The sequence below is a fragment of the Camelus ferus genome, chromosome 16 (genome assembly GCF_009834535.1).
Source record: "Camelus ferus isolate YT-003-E chromosome 16, BCGSAC_Cfer_1.0, whole genome shotgun sequence".
Classification (NCBI taxonomy): domain Eukaryota; kingdom Metazoa; phylum Chordata; class Mammalia; order Artiodactyla; family Camelidae; genus Camelus; species Camelus ferus.
Genome location: NC_045711.1, coordinates 40,562,030 through 40,582,538, shown reverse-complemented (window position 1 = coordinate 40,582,538; position 20,509 = coordinate 40,562,030). Strand labels below are relative to the sequence as shown.

Genomic DNA, 20,509 nt, shown 5'->3' with positions numbered 1-20,509 from the left:
ATATTTTAAAAATTTGTTTCAGTTAAGAAGGTACATAGAAAGCAACTCAAAATAATCTAAGAGCTTGCTAGTTACCTTCAGGCCACAGCTCTCTTGACAAAAAAGACCTGGCCTAAGGACAAGAGAGAAGGTGGAAGAAGCAATGTTGGAAAATCAAGAAAACCTACTTTCTAGTCTCGATACTTTCTACCTTATATAATTACCTCTCTGTGTCTCAGTTTCCTAATTTGTTTTGTTTTTTAATTTTTTTTTTTAATTTTAGGGGGGAGGTAAGTTAGGTGTATTATTTTTTCTAATGGAGGCACTGGAGATTGAACCCAGGACCTCAGGCATGCTAAGCACATGCTCTACCACTGAGCCTAAACCCGCCACCCCCACCTTCCTAATTTGTAAAACAAGAAAACAGAATTTCTAATGTCAAGTTCTGAAAAACTTTAGGAATTTCACAGCCATTTGAAATTCACTTATTTTAACTAGCAAAGTGGATGAGAAGTGGGATCCAATTCAATTACAGGATTATGAAAGCCCAAATCTATTACTGACTAACTCTCCAAACCAAAACTCACTTTATTTCAGGTATCCACAACTACCATATTTTACTGTATTTGTAAAGAAGGTACACAACAATCAGGGTAACCAATTAAAAGTTTTTGAAAATTTCAAATTATCCAGATGTGAATTATCTAGTCCCTCTGCCCTCCAGCTATTCACATCTCATTTATGGGAGTAAGGAAGCTAATTTGCTATTCTTTAAATTTCTAATCATCTTTTCAAAGAATATACAGTCCAAATAAGGTTTCTAAAACAGCTGATATTTTTCTAAACTATGAATGTCAGTTCTTGGGCTACCCCTTGTCTATCACACAAATACAGATAAAGACTGGCTGTAAGTGGAAACACTTATTCATGTTGGTTTCCTAGATTAGAAATATTTATGGTCTGTCTTACTTTCATAATCAAGGGAAAAAGATATTCTTGTTCTTCACGTAGCAGGTAAAGAGTACTTTCATATACATTCTTTTCACTTATAGTATTATCCCATCTTTAGCAGTCCTAGTATGGCAGCTAGTGCCCTTTGATTGTAGTTATTAAATAAGTCAAAATACAAAGGATATTTACTTCGTAGGCCACTATTCACATTATTCCGACCTCAAAATAATGTACAGTAATTAGTGATTAATACTAACATTTCAGATAACCTAACCATTCTTACCTTGTTTCTGCAAATTCCAAACAGATTCCATTTCTGCAAAGAAGAAAAAAAGGATTATTTTTACACACCAACTTTTTTTAAATACAAGGTTTGGGTTTTTTTTTATAAACCAAGAGCAAAGTTCAAAGCTATGCTTTTCACTTTAAATCTAAGAACCTATATAGGTGATAGAGCATAAAGAATAAAGGTCAATCTTGCAAAAAATTTTAATGGTGTATAATCTTAAAAAAAAAAAAAGCCAACCCCCCCCCAAACAAAAACAAAAACAAAAAAAACAAATAAAAAAAGCAACCAACAACCTAGACTGGTTCTTGCTGGGCTGGAGGTAGGGCTGAAGTAGCAGTTCTACAAAACACTCATTTTCCTGTAATTCTTGAGTGTCATTCAGATGGCCGTTAAGTGTTGATTACAGAAAGTCAATTATTATTTGAAATCAAACTGCCAAAAGAACAATTCTGCCTAGGCAATCAGCAAAGATATGCAGAAGCATGCAATAAAATATATCTTTTATAACAGTTATTAAAAAACACCAAGGTTGGTTTTTATTTATTTTGGGGGGGGGCAACCCACAACCCTTCAACAAGGTGCCCAAGTCGTTTGAATGAAGCATTCATCAAATCTGATTAAGCAAGTCTGATGCTTAAAATGTTTCATTAAAATTTTACTTAACTCTTAGGCTATCGGCAGATAGTTCTCTCCTCCAAACCAAATCTACTCTTATTTTAACCTGTAAGGTCAAAATGCCAATGCATACCTATTTATTAATAACATACAATCCTTATTTGCTCCAATTCCATTCAAATATGATTATCTATAATGTGCCTACTTTAGTATCTTAGAAGCAAAGTATGTACATGACCAAACTATAGTGACATATAGAGAGAAGGCAAGAACTCTACCTGGAAGCGTAAGAGAAAGCTTCACAGAAGGGATATTTGAAGTCTTGAGGAATCCACAAGAACCCAAGAATTGTTCCTTAAAAGGAAGTACTCTACTAGGAGATTAATGTAAACAAAAACTACTTAGTTCAGGAATAACTATAACTAGCACTGAGAACAAGTGCTCTTCCATGGTACCATTTTGAAAAGACAAAAAGGTGATTTTATTCTGTATAACTGGACTCTCTGTAATTGTATTCTATAACTTATCAGCAACCAATTATAGATAAAGAAAATAAAACTGGAGCTCATTAAGATCAGATGTATCTGAAAAACAAATTTTTTCTGTATAGCACAGGGAACTATATTCAGTATCTTGTAACCTATAATGACAAAGAATATGAAAACTAATATATGTGTGTATATATATGACTGAAATATGCTGTACACCAAAAACTGACACTGTAACTGACTATACTTCAATTAAAAAAAAAATCAGATATATCTGGACATGGATTACAGTTAAGGTACAATTAATGGCTCCCCAGGGCTGAAAGAAAGTAAGTCTATAGATCCAAAATTATTACTTTTGTTTTATGTATATGGATGGGGACTGACAACGGTAGAATCACATTCTCCCTGCCCCCCAACCCCCATCAAACTCACTTCTAAAAAACTGAAGATTTTGATGTTTGGAGCAATAGGTTAATTACTGAAAATGATCAAAGTAATTACCCAGATAAAATCCCATTCAAAGTATCATAGCAATTCCCTGACGAAACAAAGACTGAGAATAATGCACTGGTTGCCACTTGGTCCAAAAGTTTAGCTGTATACTATGGCCTTTAAATTGCTGGGCAGATGTCCATCCGAAGATTGGCAGAAAAATTCCTATCTCCTAGGAGAAGGAGAGAGAATTGTCATCCAGTCTAATCTTGCGGGGGGTGGGGGGGGGAAGATGTATCAGGAAAGGAATTCTAGTCATGGCACTTACATCAATCACTTCAATAAATCTCTAAAATCCCATCAGTTACAATTAGGAATAGCTGCCATAGTCATTAGAGCTGTTATCTACAAATTTCTGGATCTCAGAATGGCTTAAGTTCAAAGATAGGTCTTTCATTGGTTGCCCTCATTACAAAAAAAATTAATCCAATCAACCTCTTCCCTCTCTTTAGTTAAAGCACAGAAATCTCACATTTTGCAACAAATAAATTCCTAAGAATTTTGGTATACACAGATTACTTGATGCTCACTATTCTAAGTTTGTTTACTGCAAAGATAAATCTGTATTTAGTTGTATGTTGAGAAAAGAAAGTAACAAATTTTTCATTTTAGGACACCTATGCTGTAACATTTCCCTTTCTCTTCCCCACAACAAACCTCAACCTGCCTCTGCCCCCCTCCCTTTTTGGGGGGAACACACTACGCTCAAGAGTCACAGTAGCAGCCATACTACTTTAAAAGCAAAGTAAATATACAAATTTTAGAATAAAGACAAAAGTAACTATTTGCAAACACTCCATTTCTTTAATGAACTGAAGACATTTCCTGAGCTTTATTAAACTAGAATATTCAGATTTACGATCTACTCTAATAGTACAGATTTTAAATTATTTCTGGCAAGAAAATTTTATTACCCTCAAATATAGGTTCTGGAGTAGTGAATTTGACTATGATTTGTTTTTTGTTTTGTTTTGTTTTTTAGTTGAAATACAGTCAGCTACGTGTGACTATGACTTTTGAAGAAGGAAAAGGGATGTACAACCTAGCTAAAAAACTAACCATGCACCAGCCTAGCTTTTAGCTGAGAAATCAGCATTACCTGAAGAGCTGAACTGAGAAATGAATGCAATTCCCTGTTATTTAATATTAATTACTTCTATAACTAGTAGTAACTTGATTTCCTTGATTAGAATTGTTTCCATGAAACTCAAAGTTAAGATGCAAAAGGGAAATAAATCAAATATTGTTTGCATGATTATATGCAAGAAACACCAAAGTAGACAATTTATTTTGTTAAAATGCTGCCATTCAGACCACCACCATCCAAATTTGAAATTTTACTATATTAAAATTTAAAAATTCAAATAGTTATGCCACTCATCGAATAAAGAAAATCTAACATTCAATTTTCTAAAGCAGACTACTTTCTACATAGCTCCCTATCACAATGCTTCCTGTAGTCAATGTCCAATTACCTACAAATTCTTAATTCGAAGTGGATTAAAAAGCACTACTTAGGGGCTAGGGATATAGATGCAAAAACAGAAAGAAATGCTCTGCCTCTGTGAGCTTGGTAAAACAGGTAGCTTTTCTAGGTAGAAGCATCAGCACAAAACTTGAGAGTATTAAAAAAAAAAAAAGGTGTGCTAAAAGCAGAGTCAGCAAACTAGGTTCTACTTACCACCTGTTTTTGTAAATAAAGTTTTATTGGAATAGAGCCACACCCATTGTAAATATTACCTATGGCTGCTTTTGTGTGCAAGGCAGAACCAAGTAACACATAATTACAACAGAGACCCTATAGCTCACAAAGCCTAAAATATTTACTATCTGATCCTTTATAAAATAAGTTTACTGACCTATGCTTTAGCAGTAATTTAGTAAGTCACTAAGAGGAAAAGATTTAGATAAAGAACAGCACTATTTAGGAAACAGAGATGAAAAAAGTCACCAAGGAAAGAGTCAGAGAAAGCTATTCTGCTATTTGGGGGATAGAGCATAAAGCATTCATGAAAGGAAGTTTATTTAATAATACAGATGGAAGGGAGGCCACTGAAGAAATCTGAGGTTCCTATACTAAATTAGGAATGATTCCTCGAGGCAGCTGAAGAGAATGGATGAAATGACAATACAGGAAAAGAGCCCAGTAAATGTTACTGCAAAAGTGAAGAAATTAGAACAGTTGTTATTAGAGATGGAAAAGAATGGAGATGTTAGAGAGAGGACCTATATATAACTTAACGATAAGGGCTATATGTTAATTTACTAAGAGGGAAGGCAAGAAAGAGCAAGCAGGTTTGGGGAAAAAATAAATTCAGTTCTATAAACAGAATTTGAGTGGTGATACTGAACTGAACATATATGGTCCGAACTTAGGGTAAAAGCAGCTCAAGTCTTAAGCTTAATACACAGCAACAGAATTAGGTATTACCGAGAGTTTGAGTAGCATGAAAATGGGACTGGAGGAACATCAACATTTGAGAGAAAGAAAATGATACCAGGAAGGTTATATTAAACATGTAGAAAATAGGAGAGTGGGTAGAGTTAAGGAAATGCAAACTAGAAAATTTAGGGAAGGAATGTTCAACTACTGCAATTCTTACCTAAAGTTAAGACATTTATAACTTTCTAGTTATCTATCCCTTTTTCTCTAGCCCAATGTCACTGCCCCTGTTTCAAGCAGTGGTATCTTATGAATATTTCTGCAGCTGTCTTTTAACTGGCCTCTATTGCCATCAATCCAGCCTCACTTTCTATCTTCTACACCATGGTTGTAATTCTCTTCTTTTAAAAATACAAATCTTATAGTGACCACACTGCTCTAAACACTTCAATGGATTCTCACTGCTGACATGGAGACTGGATCTGTTTTTGTCTTGTATAAAATTTCTAGCATTTGAAACAGTAGCTGGTACCTTAATAAATTAAATTAGAGGACTAACTTTAAGATTTTTTAACTTGCACTGTTCACCTTGACATTGGAATGACTGGCAATCTTCAAACACTACTCCACTTCCACCTAAAATATTCTGCCTATTCTTGTACAATAAATAAGCTAACTTCCACTTCTTTTTTGAATTCTGACTACTCTCCTCCCCTGATCCCACCACCTACCTTAGGGGTTTCTTTATGTTTGAAATGCATTTTTCTATAGAGCAATCACACTAGTAATAATATTTCTTTCCATGTATGTTTCCCCTTTAGACTGAGCTCATTAATAACATGAGCTCTCCCTTTCTATTTACCATCATTGCTTCACACATGCTTGGCACAATAAAATAAATGTTGATTTGAATGAAATGCTACTCATAAATCAATGAGGAAGTAATATATAAAAAAGTCGTATTAAATACTCATTTGAAACTGCTAATACTCAACCTTTTTTGACCTACAAAAACAGCAATTTCATATACTCTGACCAAATAAATTCAGCATTTAACTCTAAAATCCTTCAAAGAAAAAGACTGAAGCTAAGAGGATTAGAGCAAACTAGAAGCTTAACTTTTTGTCTTTAAAATTGAAAACATACTACTGTTCCAGTTTACTAGAATATTTAAAAAAATCATTAAACATTTTAAGAAGCACATAATGGCTCCCTGCAAAAAGAAAATAAATCAAACATAAGGCAAAACAAGGTGACTCCCACAACTGAGAACCCTCAGATCAATTTACCAGTAATCATACCACCCAATCCCTTATTGATTAGCCATTTTAGACAAAATGCTGTAAAATTCTGTAGTGACAAAAATTTAAATTCTGCTTTTCATCTAATTCAGACTTGCCCATCTTTTGATGATTTCTGGCTATCCCAACACTGGTTTTGCTATTCTGATTTTCTCTTTCTCAACCCGTCACTGTACCTGCCTATCCTTTTGCAAAGAAGCCTATCAGAAATTTCTCCCCACCTGCCCCCTTTTTTGACTATACCCCTAAAGCAATATAGTGCATTTTCAAGTAAATTTGACTAAGGCAGTTATAAGTCACCACCTTTCAGGAGATGCTTAATGAACTTGTCAGTGTATCAATTTTAATCCTATATTCCCAGTGGAGCTACACCACAACAGAATTTTCTGGACCACTTCTAAATACACAAAATAGAAACTTGGAGTTCGCAGGTTTTTGGTTTTTTTGCTCATTTCTACTGCTATACTTATTCTAAGCCAGTTCACTTTAAAAGGTAGAATATCAAATTCAAGTTGCTTGGAATGAAACTGCTACTACTCTGACAGTAATAGATAATTTCTGCCTTTATAGCATGGGTGGTTACTTTTCTGTTCCTCAGGACTTAAGCTAATAAAATCTGGGTGTTAAATTTTAGTTTCTATTAAATTCCTTACATGTTACCCTCCAGATTAGTATCAAAGCAAATTAAGTATTATTGTACTCATAAAAGCAGAATTAATGAGAAATCAAACACCCAGTAGGGATGTTAAAATGGAAAGTCACTGGGAAAAAAGGATCTTACACAATATTAATTACTTGTTACAAACATTCCTCTATGCCCCATATTATAGAGAGGAAAATCGATTTGGACTGAAACCAAAGTCAAATCTGTAGCTATCTGGTTTTTTTTTTTTTTTTTCTAAAGGAGGGGATTAGATTTGTTTGTTTGTTTGTTTAATGGAGGTACTGGGGATTGAACCCAGGACCTCATGCACCCTAAGCATGCAGTCTACCAGAGCTATATATTCTCTTCACCTGCAGGTACCTGTTAATAAGATTATTAGAAAGATAGTAGTGATGGCACAATCATGGAGCAATTGCAATAAAATACAGTGAAAAATGCTTATTAAGCATTGTGTGTACAGGAGAAAATTTAGTATTCAGACCCTTCTGTGAATAAATGTCTAAACTATTACGTATAGCCCCCATCAGTTTTATGGATCAATTAACCATAACTTGCCTCTTCAATATCCTGTTTCTTATATCCTGTAGATGTGGAAGTATTTATCAGTTCCCTCTTGCCCTTACCCAATCTAAAAACTTTAAAAAAAAAAGTTTATTTTTGGATAAATAATACATTCGCTTGACTACAAATACAAAAGGGAAAATCTTTGTTATTTCTCTGCCTGTAATATTCCAACAGTCTGGCTGATCTTTTGCTTTTACTCATCAGAAAAATGGCTTCCCATCTACCCTACAAACTGGTGCCACATTAATCTACCCAAACACTGACCTACAAGTCAACTGCTTAATACCAACTCCGTTTTTACAGCACTTGAGTACAGTCTGGTAAGACAAAACAAAGGCTGATATACTTGTTTTATAAAATTAGGAAATCCAGGCTTCAAAATGACAAATGATTTGCCCAAATACATGGGAATTGGGAATAGCAGCATTAAAACCTGTCTCTTGTCAGTTTACTTCCATTCCACCAGTCTATCTCCCTGATATTCAGTGGCTCTCCCGCCTCCAGATGGAAATTAAAAATCTCTATGATCTGCCAGCAATTTACCTTCCTTCTTTTATATCCCCTCACCACATCCAAAGTGGATCCCCTCTAATATTTACATTGACTTATTCGCCAATGTTTCTGTTCTTTATCTTTCTGTTGTCTGCATTTCTGTTAAGTAAAAAATCTTCCCCATCCATCAAAACCCAGTTTAAATGCAGCTGCCTCCTGGAAAACGTATCTTGCATTTACTCTTCCTATCTTTACTCCATTAGAAATTCTCTCTCCCGCCACTAAAATCTACTTATTTGTATCCTTCTTATGGCATTTAAAACTTTCCTTTAAAACATGTGTATTGTTTTCTCCTCTACTTAATTAAGTTCTTTAAAGGAAAAGACTCTCCCTATCAAAGTACGTCTTCCGTAACGAGACAAAGTACTTTGCCTATGGTAGGTACATCATAAAGGAAAGGAAAACACAAATAACTGCACAACTCTGTAGGAGTACAGAAAACAGACAGAGAAAAGAAAAGAAGGATTAAGCTGAGGAAAGCTCTCTAGAGCGTTTGGGACCTAGAGTCACAATCATAGTCAGCAATTAGAATCACCCAGTGAGTTAAAAAAAAACTTTTAAATCCAGGGACCAATCCAGATCTAGTGGATCAAACCACTTATGCCAATAACCTGCCACCTGTGAAGGTAATAGAGAAAATTTTTAAATTCATGCAATAGCCTAGAGTTGACTCAGTAATATTTTATACTAGGATAGCTTTCATTTTGACTCACTGTAACCATCAAAAATTAAATATTATACTATTCATCTTCCTTACATCTCTATGAGCTGGGTAAAATTTACCTTATCAAATTCTTTAATGAATATTCCAAAATGTCAGCATTTTGAATGCGTGATATGCTTCAGTGCAATATTAGCCAGGCAAGATAAATTGGTTTAAATTAACACAACCACTCACATCAACCTTACTTCAACAGACTTGGTATCAAGGGACTTTATTTAGACCACTTCAAAATCAAAGATATCCCCTCAGAAAGTTAGGATCTAGTGTTCTAAGCCTTTGACAACAAATCAGAGTTCTATTAACTAAGCATTCTGCGTAACTGCTTTGAAGGTGGCAACAATTCTATGTCCTGGGTATGTGCATTAAAAACCATCACTCTAATGTACTCAAAGTTATCAAGCAGTAAAATATTATAACTGGAATTTGCTTTTAAAAACTCTTAAGTATGTGAAGGTGGATAAATGAAGTAAGAATGACATTTTTAAAATCTTTAAGATGGATGATAGGCTTACTGGGGTTCATTATTTGGTTCCATTTCAAAATATACACAAATATATTTATACTTATATATACTTAAACATTTTCAAAATCAACTTAAAGATTATCACTTTAAAGTTTTGCCTCAAGTGTCACTTAAGATAAATAGGAAAAGAGGACCTACCTCTTACCTTAAACGTACTGTTATGTAATGGTACAATATTCCTCCAAAACCCACAAAAGATTAACTTATTTCTTAAGAAAAGTCAGTAGCATATCTATATCAAAAGGTTTAAGAAAAATCCCAAGAATTGCCATTAATTCCTTTTTTATGCCTCACTGTATCTTCATTTCATATCCTCAACTAAACAGATTTTTAAAATCCGCAGTAATTAATGTTTAATTTTAAAAATGTGCCATTCCTACTGAACTGACATAATGTACCCTTCTACCTACTATTTCCAAATAAAGTTGATGAAGGGCTTATTTCTGAAGTTAGGAAGTATGCATAGAACTTCAAATTCTAAGCCTAACTGCATTCAACTAAGAGATTACTTCTGAACACGTAAAAACTATGCTACAGAACCAAGAAAATAGTAAGTGCTTTCTTAAAGGATATTCACATAAGCCCCATTGATTACTACCTCTTTTAGAGTTAAAGAAAACTTAAAAAAAAAAAAAAAAATGGACAGAAGACCCAAACAAGCAATTCTCCAAGGAAGACATACAAATGATCAAAAGGCACATGAAAAAATGCCTAATATCACTAACTATCAGAGAAATGCAAATCAAAACTACAATGAGGTATAACCTCACACCAGTCAGAATGGCCGTCATTCAAAAATCCACAAATGACAAATGCTGGAGAGGCTGTGGAGAAAGGGGAACCCTCCTACACTGCTGGTGGGAATGCAGTTTGGTGCAGCCACTATGGAAAACAGTGTGGAGATTCCTCAAAAGACTAGGAATAGACTTACCATATGACCCAGGAATCCCACTCCTGGGCTTGTATCCAGAAGGAACCCTACTTCAGGATGACACATGCACCCCAATATTCACAGCAGCACTATTTACAATAGCCAAAACATGGAAACAGCCTAAATGTCCATCAACAGGTGACTGGATAAAGAAGATGTGGTATATTTATACAATGGAATACTACTCAGCCATAAAAACCGACAACATAATGCTATTTGCAACAACATGGATGCTCCTGGAGAATGTCATTCTAAGTGAAGTTAAGCCAGAAAGAGAAAGGAAAATATCATATGAGATCACTCATATGTGGAATCTAAAAAACAAAAACAAAAGCAAACAAACAAACAAAAACAAAGCATAAATACAGGACAGAAATAGACTCATAAACAGAGAATACAGACTTGTGGTTGCCAGGGGGGCGGAGGGTGGGAAGGGATAGACTGGGATTTCAAAACTGTAGAATAGATAAACATTATACTGTATAGCACATGGAAATATACACAAAATGTTATGGTAGCTCACAGAGAAAAAAATGTGACAATGAGTGTGTATATGTCCATGTATGACTGGAAAATTGTGCTGAACACTGGAATTTGACACAACATTGTAAAATGACTATAAATCAATAAAAAATTTAAAAAAAAAAGTCTTCATTTAAAAAAAAGATCTTCAGGGAGGGTATAGCTCAGTGGTAGAGTGCATGCTTAGCATGTATGAGGGTCCTGGGTTCAATCCCCCAGTATCTCCATTAAAGTAAGTAAATAAAACCCTAATCTGCTCCCCTACAAAATATTAAATAAATAAGTAACTTAAAAAAAAAAGAAAAAGATCTTCATATCTTCAAAAAATTGTGACTCAAAAACAAATTCAAAAGAAAAATTAGTGACCTAATGAACCAACCTATATTTGGCAGGAATTCAAAGAATCTGCCACTTTGGGACCTAACTGAACTGAGTATCTGTTTATTCTAGTGAGAAAAAAACAATCGATATCAATTTAATCTCAATAAATGTCCAACTACAAAATCAAACCAACACACTTTACTAAACCAAATCTTTGTAACAGCAAAACTAAATATAACTGCATCCACGTAAGGGTATGTAGTTTACTTAAATACCACTGATTTCATATTTAGTTAGCCCATCTCTAGGGTAAATGCATACAGAGTATCTAGAAATAACCAGTTAATACTCCCATTTTAAAAGGCCTGTATTGCTCCATAATAGAAAGAAACCACCAGTGAAACACCTTATGAAAGAACTTGTCCTAGAATTTTTCAAGGTTTCAGAGAATATAACAACCAGGTATCCTCCCAGGCTCACACAACCACCAGCACAAAATAGTTCGTAAAGATTTTCCAAGTATAATGGTCTCTGAAAGGCAGATGGCACAGAAAATACCAAAAACACCCAACTCCCCTTGCAGAATTTAACTTATGATTAACCACATGTCTTAAGACACTAAACATTTCTTTTTTGTCCTAACTTTCCTAAAAACATCCAGCTCCCTGATTAGCTCATATTTACTTCGAAAGAGCATTACTGGAGAAAAGTGAAGCCAAGTAATTTTATCTGCCAGGATTTCTACTCTTAAACTCCCATAAGGCAATTCTACCATTTACTCCCATTTTTTTAAAGGAAGAAAAATTTTCAATTACGTTTGTTTATTTTACTAAATGTCTTACTGTCTGCAGATACAGGTTATGGAAACTAGTTAATTTGCTTAGAAGTCACATAAATAGCTTTGTTATTCATCTATAAGGCAGCGATTCTTCCAGGGAGAATACGGTAATTACCTCATCCCTACTATCTGATATGCTATGCTATGTCTTCCCTGCAGTTGCAAATCACTGCCTAAATTAGCTGCTGTTAAAAATGAGAATATGCATATACATTAGGTGAGTGCATGCAAGCATGGGGTATTGACTTCTGTTAGGGGAGATAGAGAAGGAAAGCTGAAAACTGCTGTTCTCAAAAACAGAGGTGTTTGTAACATCATTTGTAAACATAATTCATCAAACAAAAAACATTAAGGATTTAAATTAGTTATGCCACACAGCAAATTTTTCTTTAAGACACAAATAAACCATATTCTAAGAAAGTTATTAACATGAAGCTTGAAAAATATCTCGCTCCTTTTTAACACAGGCTTTGGGGATATGAAAAGGACAGACTCCCAAGAGCCTAGTCCCTACAATGCTAATTGTACCTAACATTGTAGTTTATCTAAATTATCTCCTAGTTACCTTTCAGCACCCACTATTCCTTCTAAGAGAACAAATTAGTTTGACACTCCATCTTTTTAGGCTCCTCCAAAATACTGTTCTTACTCAATTTAAGCAAAGTAGAACTATCAAGTGAGCTCCCTGATAAAGAGGCATATGATACATAAAGCAGAGAGAACATATGATCAAAGAAAAAATTAAAAAAAAAAACTCTAAAGAGAAAATATAACATCTTTTTAGGCAACACCCATCCCCCTATATTCTTCGAACAAAAAGCAGGAGGTCAATTATACTTGTCTACAGAAAAAGAAATGCTTCTAAGTTGGAAAAGTGAACATTCCTTCTAAACTTAAATCATACCATTTCCAAAGACCCAGAATTAAAGTCTGATATCAGCTGCTTATCCACAATGTTATTCTCAACTAAGCTCTGGAATTTAATATCACAATAACTTCCAAAATTCACCCTTACTACAATAGCCAGTAAATGTATATTAAAATAACCAGTAAGAATCTTCATATAGGAAAACAAATGAGTTACCTTTAGTGTGATATACAATAGCAGCCCTCAGGTCAAAAGAACCCCAGCTATCATTCCTTTCTAGGCCTCTCTGGTATCTCTGTTCTTTGGCGGAGCCTAATAAAGTGTTCGTAGGAGACGCCAGAGGATTTTGATTTTCTATCTCATAGTCCTTTGAGAGAAACACTAAAGCACCTTGACTACTGGTGTCTGCTTTCTGCAGGTCACCTATATGACTGGGTTCCAAGGATAAGGCTCCACTCTCACTAGTAGTCCCAGATTTTAGAATGCTACCCAGAACTTGAGGACTAGTCCGTTTTTCCAGCTCATAAGCCTTGGGAAACACAGGATGCTCAGTTCCTGAGGGGATTATTTCAGCACCCTGTGAAACCAAAGTGGCAGGATATTCCCCTTGAAATGTCACCTCCATCACTTTATGATCTGATGACTTCCCAATAACAGTCTCAGGGCCAGCACTGGGTTCATTGATAAATGATAAACCCCACTGATTCTGGAAAATATCCCCCAGGTTTTGCTGATCTGTTTGAGAGGGTAGATCCACTTGTGCTGTGCTCAACAGCACAGTTTGCATATTTGAAGGGTAGATAAAAAGGCTGGACTTTATTTGTTCAACAGCTGCTGAAGTCAGATTCATGTCTTGGAGAACTGAATCAGTCCCAGAAGAGATGGGTGTTAAAGTACTAGCAGCAGTAGTTAGCAGTGGCTGACCCCCTGGAGAATACACACTTGCATCAGTCCCTGCTAAAACTGGCCCATTAGAAAAGTTGGCCGAAGTAACAGATTTCAGCGCTGACATAGGGACCTGGGATAACCGACTTGAAGATTGGGTCTGAGTTTCCCCAGTAGATGAAGAAGAGGATGAAGACGAAGATGGTGACACGGAAGAGTTCTGTACAGTTTTGTTGAGGTTTTCCTTAACTTTGCTTGCATAACTTATTTTAGGAACTATTTTAGCACTGCTATTGTCCACTGGAAAAACTGGGGGTGGTTTAAATAGGGTCCACGAATCCTCTTTGGAGGCAACAGAAGTATGCTTTCCTTTGGGCCGGTCATCAAACTTCTTGCTGCTTACACCAGGTTTAACATCAGAGCTTTTCCGCAACGTATCACCCACAGCAGGTTTTCCTCGACTTGTTCCTCCAGGCCCAGTTTCATACTTCCAGATGGGCTTTGAACCATCTACTCGATTTCCCTTTTGTTCACTGTAGTCAGGCTTGAAAGTTTCAAGTCCCTGTTTTAAGGTTGGGACATTGGTCTCTTGTTGCATTATTTTGTCCTGCACTAAATTAAGGTTTTCACAACCCTTGGCACTATTGCGCCTAGCTTTCCTTTTTTTAGGAGTGGTATATCCGCTCTCAGATCCACTACCATCATTATCTGCTCCTTTGCCCATATAACCATTAGTAATATAGCCAGAATTACTTGTTACAACACCATTTGGAATTGCTACAGTATCAGTCTTGTCTACAGATTGGTTCTCTCCAGATTTATTTTCGTAAGACTTCCCATTCTTTTTGTCCATACTGTTTTTCTGAATGAAATTCCTGGTTTTAATTCCTGCTTTCCCAAAGGTGCTGGACTTTACAGTCTGCTTCAGATTAGTGTCTACCACTTGTTGGTTGCCATTGAGGACCCTGGAAATAGGGTTGGTAGCTTCATCAGAACCCAGGCTCTTTAAAGATATTTCTCTTTCTCCAGCATTACCATTTAGTTCACCATAGCCTAGAGAGGAGAAAGAAAAAGTTTAAAAAATTAACAATATGTAAATTATAGTACCTAACATTTAAGGACTATTTATTTACTGTATGCTAGACATTATTCTGTGAGCGTCAGCTTTTTATGTTATTATTTCATAACTCTATGAGATAACACTTGTCAGCCCCATTTTACAGATTAGGAAGTTTACTAAGCAAGAGACAGAACTGAGCTGAGAAACAAACCATAGTCCAAGGTCAGAAAGAACATGACCTCTTAATAATACCTCTCATCTAACAGGATCAACCTCCCCATCATTCTCATCTTACAAAATTTCCTTTACAATTATAAGCAGAGCTACCCTCTGGGCAAAAATCAAGTTATATTGATAGAGTAAATCTTAGTACTACAGGAAAATTAAAGATTCCACATCTATGAAACCATAAATGGCTGGTGGTCACCCTAAGTAGTTTCTCTTGCACTCTGTCAAATAAAAATCTAACACTTGTGAAGTTTTTCAAAAGTAGTCTTAAATTCATTGACATTTCCCAGACATTAGAGCATACTGATATTGTATGAAACCAAAACACCTATGTACTAACTCTTATATATTTTCTTTATTTTACATTTGGGTAAACAGACTCTCAGGGAAATTAAGTAGCTTGCCCAAGTCACAAAGTACAAGACCTGGAAATTTGAATTTCAGTCTGTCTGGAACATCATTTCCTATCACTATGTCATACTGCCTAACCAAATAATTCAGTAAGAAAATACTAAAAAATTACAATGAAAGGTATTTAATTTTAAAGAGTGTTACAGTATTCAAGTTTAAGTTAAGAACTTCAATCACCATGAACAGTTTATCACTATAGGTGATTCGACGGGGTCAACTTTTCCATTTCCTTACTAGTAAAAATAGTGATACTATTTATCTACCTTTCTATGAAATAGTCCCAAAAGCATCTTGAGATCAAGTTATTAGAAACCAATACATGATAAAAAGGGAGGATACAAAAACATACTCATTTAAGGCAGCTTTTCGGGGGTCGGGAAGGATCCAACAGGAATACTAAGTAATTTGCCTTTGTCACTTTCATTCATTCTCTTGGGCCTTCAGCCTGTGAAGGCTAAAGGCACTTTAACTCGTATATTGTTTTGAAACTTTGTTTTGATTTCAAATATGGCAAATATCAATAGATATAACCCACATCAAAAGGTCTTTGTATACTTTAAGAGTATAAGGGACACTTAAGATTTTTTTAAGTTTGAGAACCACTGTTTTAAAAGAACTTGAGGTGGAACAGAACATATTCTGAGAAGATTCACAACAGGGTTTACTATTATTTTAGTCACTTACTCTACATCAGATAAAAAAGTGGGAATACTACAAATGAGCAAATAAAGGCATTTTCTTCTGTTGCATTAATTTTCATGAAATAACTCAAGAAAACATACTCAAGGCGTAATCATTCTTGAGATAGAGTGGCACAGAACTTGTTCCACTAGGGAACATATTTTACGAAAGTTCTTAACTTCTGTAGAGTTACATTTTAGTTTTTGGCTGGCTGAAAAAGCTATGATAGCCAATCAAATCAAATTTTTGGTGAAAAAATTCTAAGTATGAAACAGCAAAGACTACTGCTTAGGTTGTTTTCTAAAATGTTATTTCTTCTAGAAAAGCAGAAATTTACTCAACAGAGATTCTCAACATTTTTAACAGACATAAATTTACTGGTGTACAACTCTAGACCAAAGAGAACTACATATACCATTTAACAAGTTTAAACAAAGGTCTGTACCCTTGAGCCAGTTAGTTATAACTTTTTAGATCTAAAAGATAAGCAGTCTTAAACACCAGGTAAAATCCAATGTCCAAACTAAGTTGGACTAAAGCCAAAACTTTTAAGTTAAATAGGATAATTTTTCCTGTTTAGTGGCCCTTATATCAGAAATTACCAAACTATTTTAAAACTCCCCAGAAGTCACTACACTTCCACCCGCAAGTTTTAATGACAAGAAACATTTTTCATTTAACTATATAAAATTTTTCCCATGGCAATCTTGTCGGTTTGCAAAAAGTCTGCCAGAGATATTTTCTTTTTAAAACTTATGTATTTAAGAAAAATGTAAACACTATGGAATTACTGAGAAAAATCAAAGGCTTCCTACTGCTTTTATGATTTAGGGCTGCCATGCTAAAAAAAGCATCTGACCCTACTTCAAATGGACTGAGCAAAACTTGAGTCCTGATAAATCTAGCTTTTAGATTGGAATCTGAAGTTACTGAATACATTTGGCCCTCTCTTGCGCCCTCTTCTGGATTAAAAAAACTTCCTCTTTATAGGTTTGTGGGTAATGTGCCATAAAAGCCCACCTCAGCACAATACAGATTCAAAAACCCTCACAAGTTTTCTTGGTAAATTAGTTTTATGCATATTGAAGCAACAGTAATGTAACCAGGCCACAAATGAAAAGCTTCTCACCTCAAATTGTTTACGTTCTCTCAAAACTACTAAACCCAGTTTTCCCTATTTATACCCATCCAGGATAAAACAAACTAATTTGAGGATGCCACCTCGTACGGTTCAGGGACTGCTTCTGTAAGTAAAGAGGAATCCTGTAGGAGGATATTAATACCTGATGAACAAAAGTAGATTTTTCCAATCTGAAAAGTAATACTGCCTTATCGTCCAAGTAACCATAATCAGATTTTTCTCACCTTTAAGTTGAAAAAGATTTAATGTTAAAAAAATCTAGTGTTGCATAGTTTCTAAATTTCTAAACTGTTCCAAATCCTTAGGATTAAACGCTCAACAAACACATTATACGTTCATTTCTATTGCACACTATCAGTCCCTACCACCCCTCAAAATGGAAAATCTGACATTTCAATTTCAGTCTTCAAGTTACATTAAGTATCCAATAGAAAAGCAGTTTTTCTCCAGCTCTCAGTAACTGCTTATATCAAATTTGGCATGCTTGGTTTAATACTGATTTTCTAACCATTTCATTTTATAAAGAATCCTTAATTTTTGTAAAAAAAAATCTGCCTGGTTATAAACTTTAAAGTTCATTTCTTCTCAAATGTTTTCTAAAACGACTTTTGCCCTCAATTTAACATTTGTTAAAAACAAGAGTTCGGGGGATTCATACTGGTTTTAAAACGGGAAAACATCTTCCCTCTTAAGGTGGAAAAAAGCCTCATCCCAAGCAAGATGGTAGTGCACCAACATCATGGATGAGCCACCTCGGTTCACCCCGTAAGGGCGAGAGAGGGGTCAAAATACAAAAACAAAAAAAACCCTTGCCCTCTCACCCATCCAAACATTTGTCCTATCTCTCTCCTCAAAAACACTACCCAAGCACATAAGGTAAATGTAGGGGGCAGGGGTTGGAAGGAGACAGAACAAGCTTTTTGTGTAAAAATGAGCTGCTAGAAGGAAAGGGCCCAAGTGAAAGCCTGAGAGGCGGAGTCGTGAGCGAACCTGGCAGGAGACGAGGTTCCTGTAGCAGAGAAACTCGTGACCGGGGAGCCTGGTTCCCGCTGGGTACCCCACCCGGCCTTCAGGCACCGCCTCTACCCAAAATGTATCCCCCCGCCACCCCCCGCCAGGCCTCCTGCCCAAAGGAGCGCCGCGGCCACCGCCCGCGGCCTCCTTCTCCCTAGACTCCTCTTGGAGGCCGGCTCCCCGCCCCGACCGCCCGCGCCTCCCGCCGCACTCGCGAGCGGGAAACACGGCCGCCGGCGCGCGGGGCCCGGCGCAGGCCGCTCCCCTCGTGGCCGCTTCCCTCCCCCACCCCAACCGCCCCCGCCCCTCACCCCAGGGACCCGCCCGGGGCCGCGCGGCCGCCACCGGGTTACACAACCCAGCCGGCGACGGGGGGAGGGGCGGCCTGCCGGCCGGGGGCGGCGGCACCCCCGCAGTGCGGGGGCCGAGATGACGCGGGTGGGGATCCCGAGCCACCAGGCTCGGCCGCAGCGTGCGCCCCTCGACACCCTTCCCCCTCCGCTCTTCAGTGGGCCGGAGTCGGTGACAGGAATCGGCTTCCAACATGGCGGACAGGAAGCGGCCCCGCGAGGAGGAGAGAACATTCCAGCCGCGCCGGCTCTGGGGGGAGCGGGCCCGGGGCGCCGGCCTCGGGAGGAGCCAGGGGGACAGGCTGCGAGGTCCGGTGCCCCAGAGGGGCGTCTAGGGGTGGAAATGACCCGAGAGACGAGGGGTCCCCGCCGCCCCCCAGGACGGGGAACCCCAAGGCCACAGGTGGGCTTGGGGTAGCGGGTGAGGGAGGACGCTTCCTCAGCTCTGCCCCCCATACCCTCTCTTCGCCGCCTGCAAAAGGCTCTCGCGACACCACCCGAGTCGAAATTCAGTAGGCCTTCCCGAGTTACACCCCGAAGGACTTTGGGGCGGGCTAGGTTCACCCCAAACCAGGACCCCCAAATTAGGGTCTCTCCAGCGCCACAGGAAGGTAAACGAGAAAGGGATCTAAGGCTGGACTTCCAAGGCCGACCCTCCGGGTTTCCCTCCAGCCCGGGTGGGGGCCGGGAAGGTCACACCGGCCTGGTTGGGCCTCTCCCATGCTGAGGGGAAGAGGGCGCTGCAAACCCCGAGGCCCAGCCCGAGCTTTCGGAGAATGAAAGGGGGCTTCCCCAGACCCGCAGGACATGGACACACACATACACACACACCCCGACCCCGACCGCGCTTTCCCGATCCAGCCCCACCCCCATCTCCCCTACCCCCAACCTCGGTTCCCCTTCCCCCACTCGTCCTCCCTCCCGGACCTGTTTTCTTCTTCGGCGTTTCCTGGTGCTGCTGGAGGGCGTGTTTCTGCTCATGTTTCAGCGGCTTTGGCTGGGCCTTGGGGCTCCCCTCGGCTCCATGCTGCAGGTATTGGTGAGGCTGCTGGTGATGGTGGTGGTGATGGTGGTTGTGGCTGTGGTTGTAGAAATAATAATGGTGGTGGTGGTGCGGCTGCTGTTGTTGCTGCTGCTGGGGGTGATGGTGCGGATGGTGGTGGCTGTGATGGTGCTGAGACTGTGGCTGGCCGGGCTTCTCCTCCATTGAAAGCGGCTGGGACTCTCTAGATGAGGCTGCGGGCTGCTGCACCGTCAGGATCTGAGACTGCTTCTTAGGGCTCACTCAGTATATCTGAGCGCGTCTCGCCAGCGCACTGGTTAACCGAGCGATTCTGCGAGATTGGCAGCCGAACCCCAGCAATCACGAGCCACGCTGCGCCTCAGGCCCCGCCCCTAGCCCAAATCCTCTTTCCTTCCCCTTCGCCACTGCCTCCTGGCCAACGCCACTTACCCTGAGCAACCTCACAGGGCCGGTCCTTCAACGTCAGCACTATGGCTCTCTTTTCTGTCGCTTTCTCTCCTTCACCGCGCAGTCAGCGAACAGCACTTTCTACACTCCTCGACCGCAAGCAAGCTCCTGTCGAGGATGGCAGATTCCACTGGCGATTCCACTGGCTCAGGGAGCCATCTGTTGGTTTTGCACCTCCTAGAATCTGTTGCCTTTTTTTTCTCCCTAAATCCTTTTCCGGGTAACCAGAGGGGAAGCTCAGTTCCCTTAACCCTGAGACC

At 38.3% G+C, this 20,509-nt stretch overlaps 1 protein-coding gene across 1 annotated transcript in view; it reads right to left on the bottom strand.

The window, feature by feature from the left end:
* NUFIP2 (nuclear FMR1 interacting protein 2) overlaps window positions 1-20,118 on the bottom strand; it is a 29,631-nt gene extending 9,513 nt beyond the window's left edge. Inside the window, exons 1-3 of the mRNA XM_006184951.3 lie at window positions 19,706-20,118; window positions 13,225-14,946; window positions 1,214-1,246 (exon numbers count right to left, since the gene is read on the bottom strand). Of these exons, the coding sequence (XP_006185013.1) occupies window positions 1,214-1,246; window positions 13,225-14,946; window positions 19,706-19,985 (2,035 nt within the window). The 5' untranslated portion in view covers window positions 19,986-20,118. The remainder of the gene's footprint in view (window positions 1-1,213; window positions 1,247-13,224; window positions 14,947-19,705) is intronic.
* Between the last annotated feature and the right edge of the window lie 391 nt (window positions 20,119-20,509).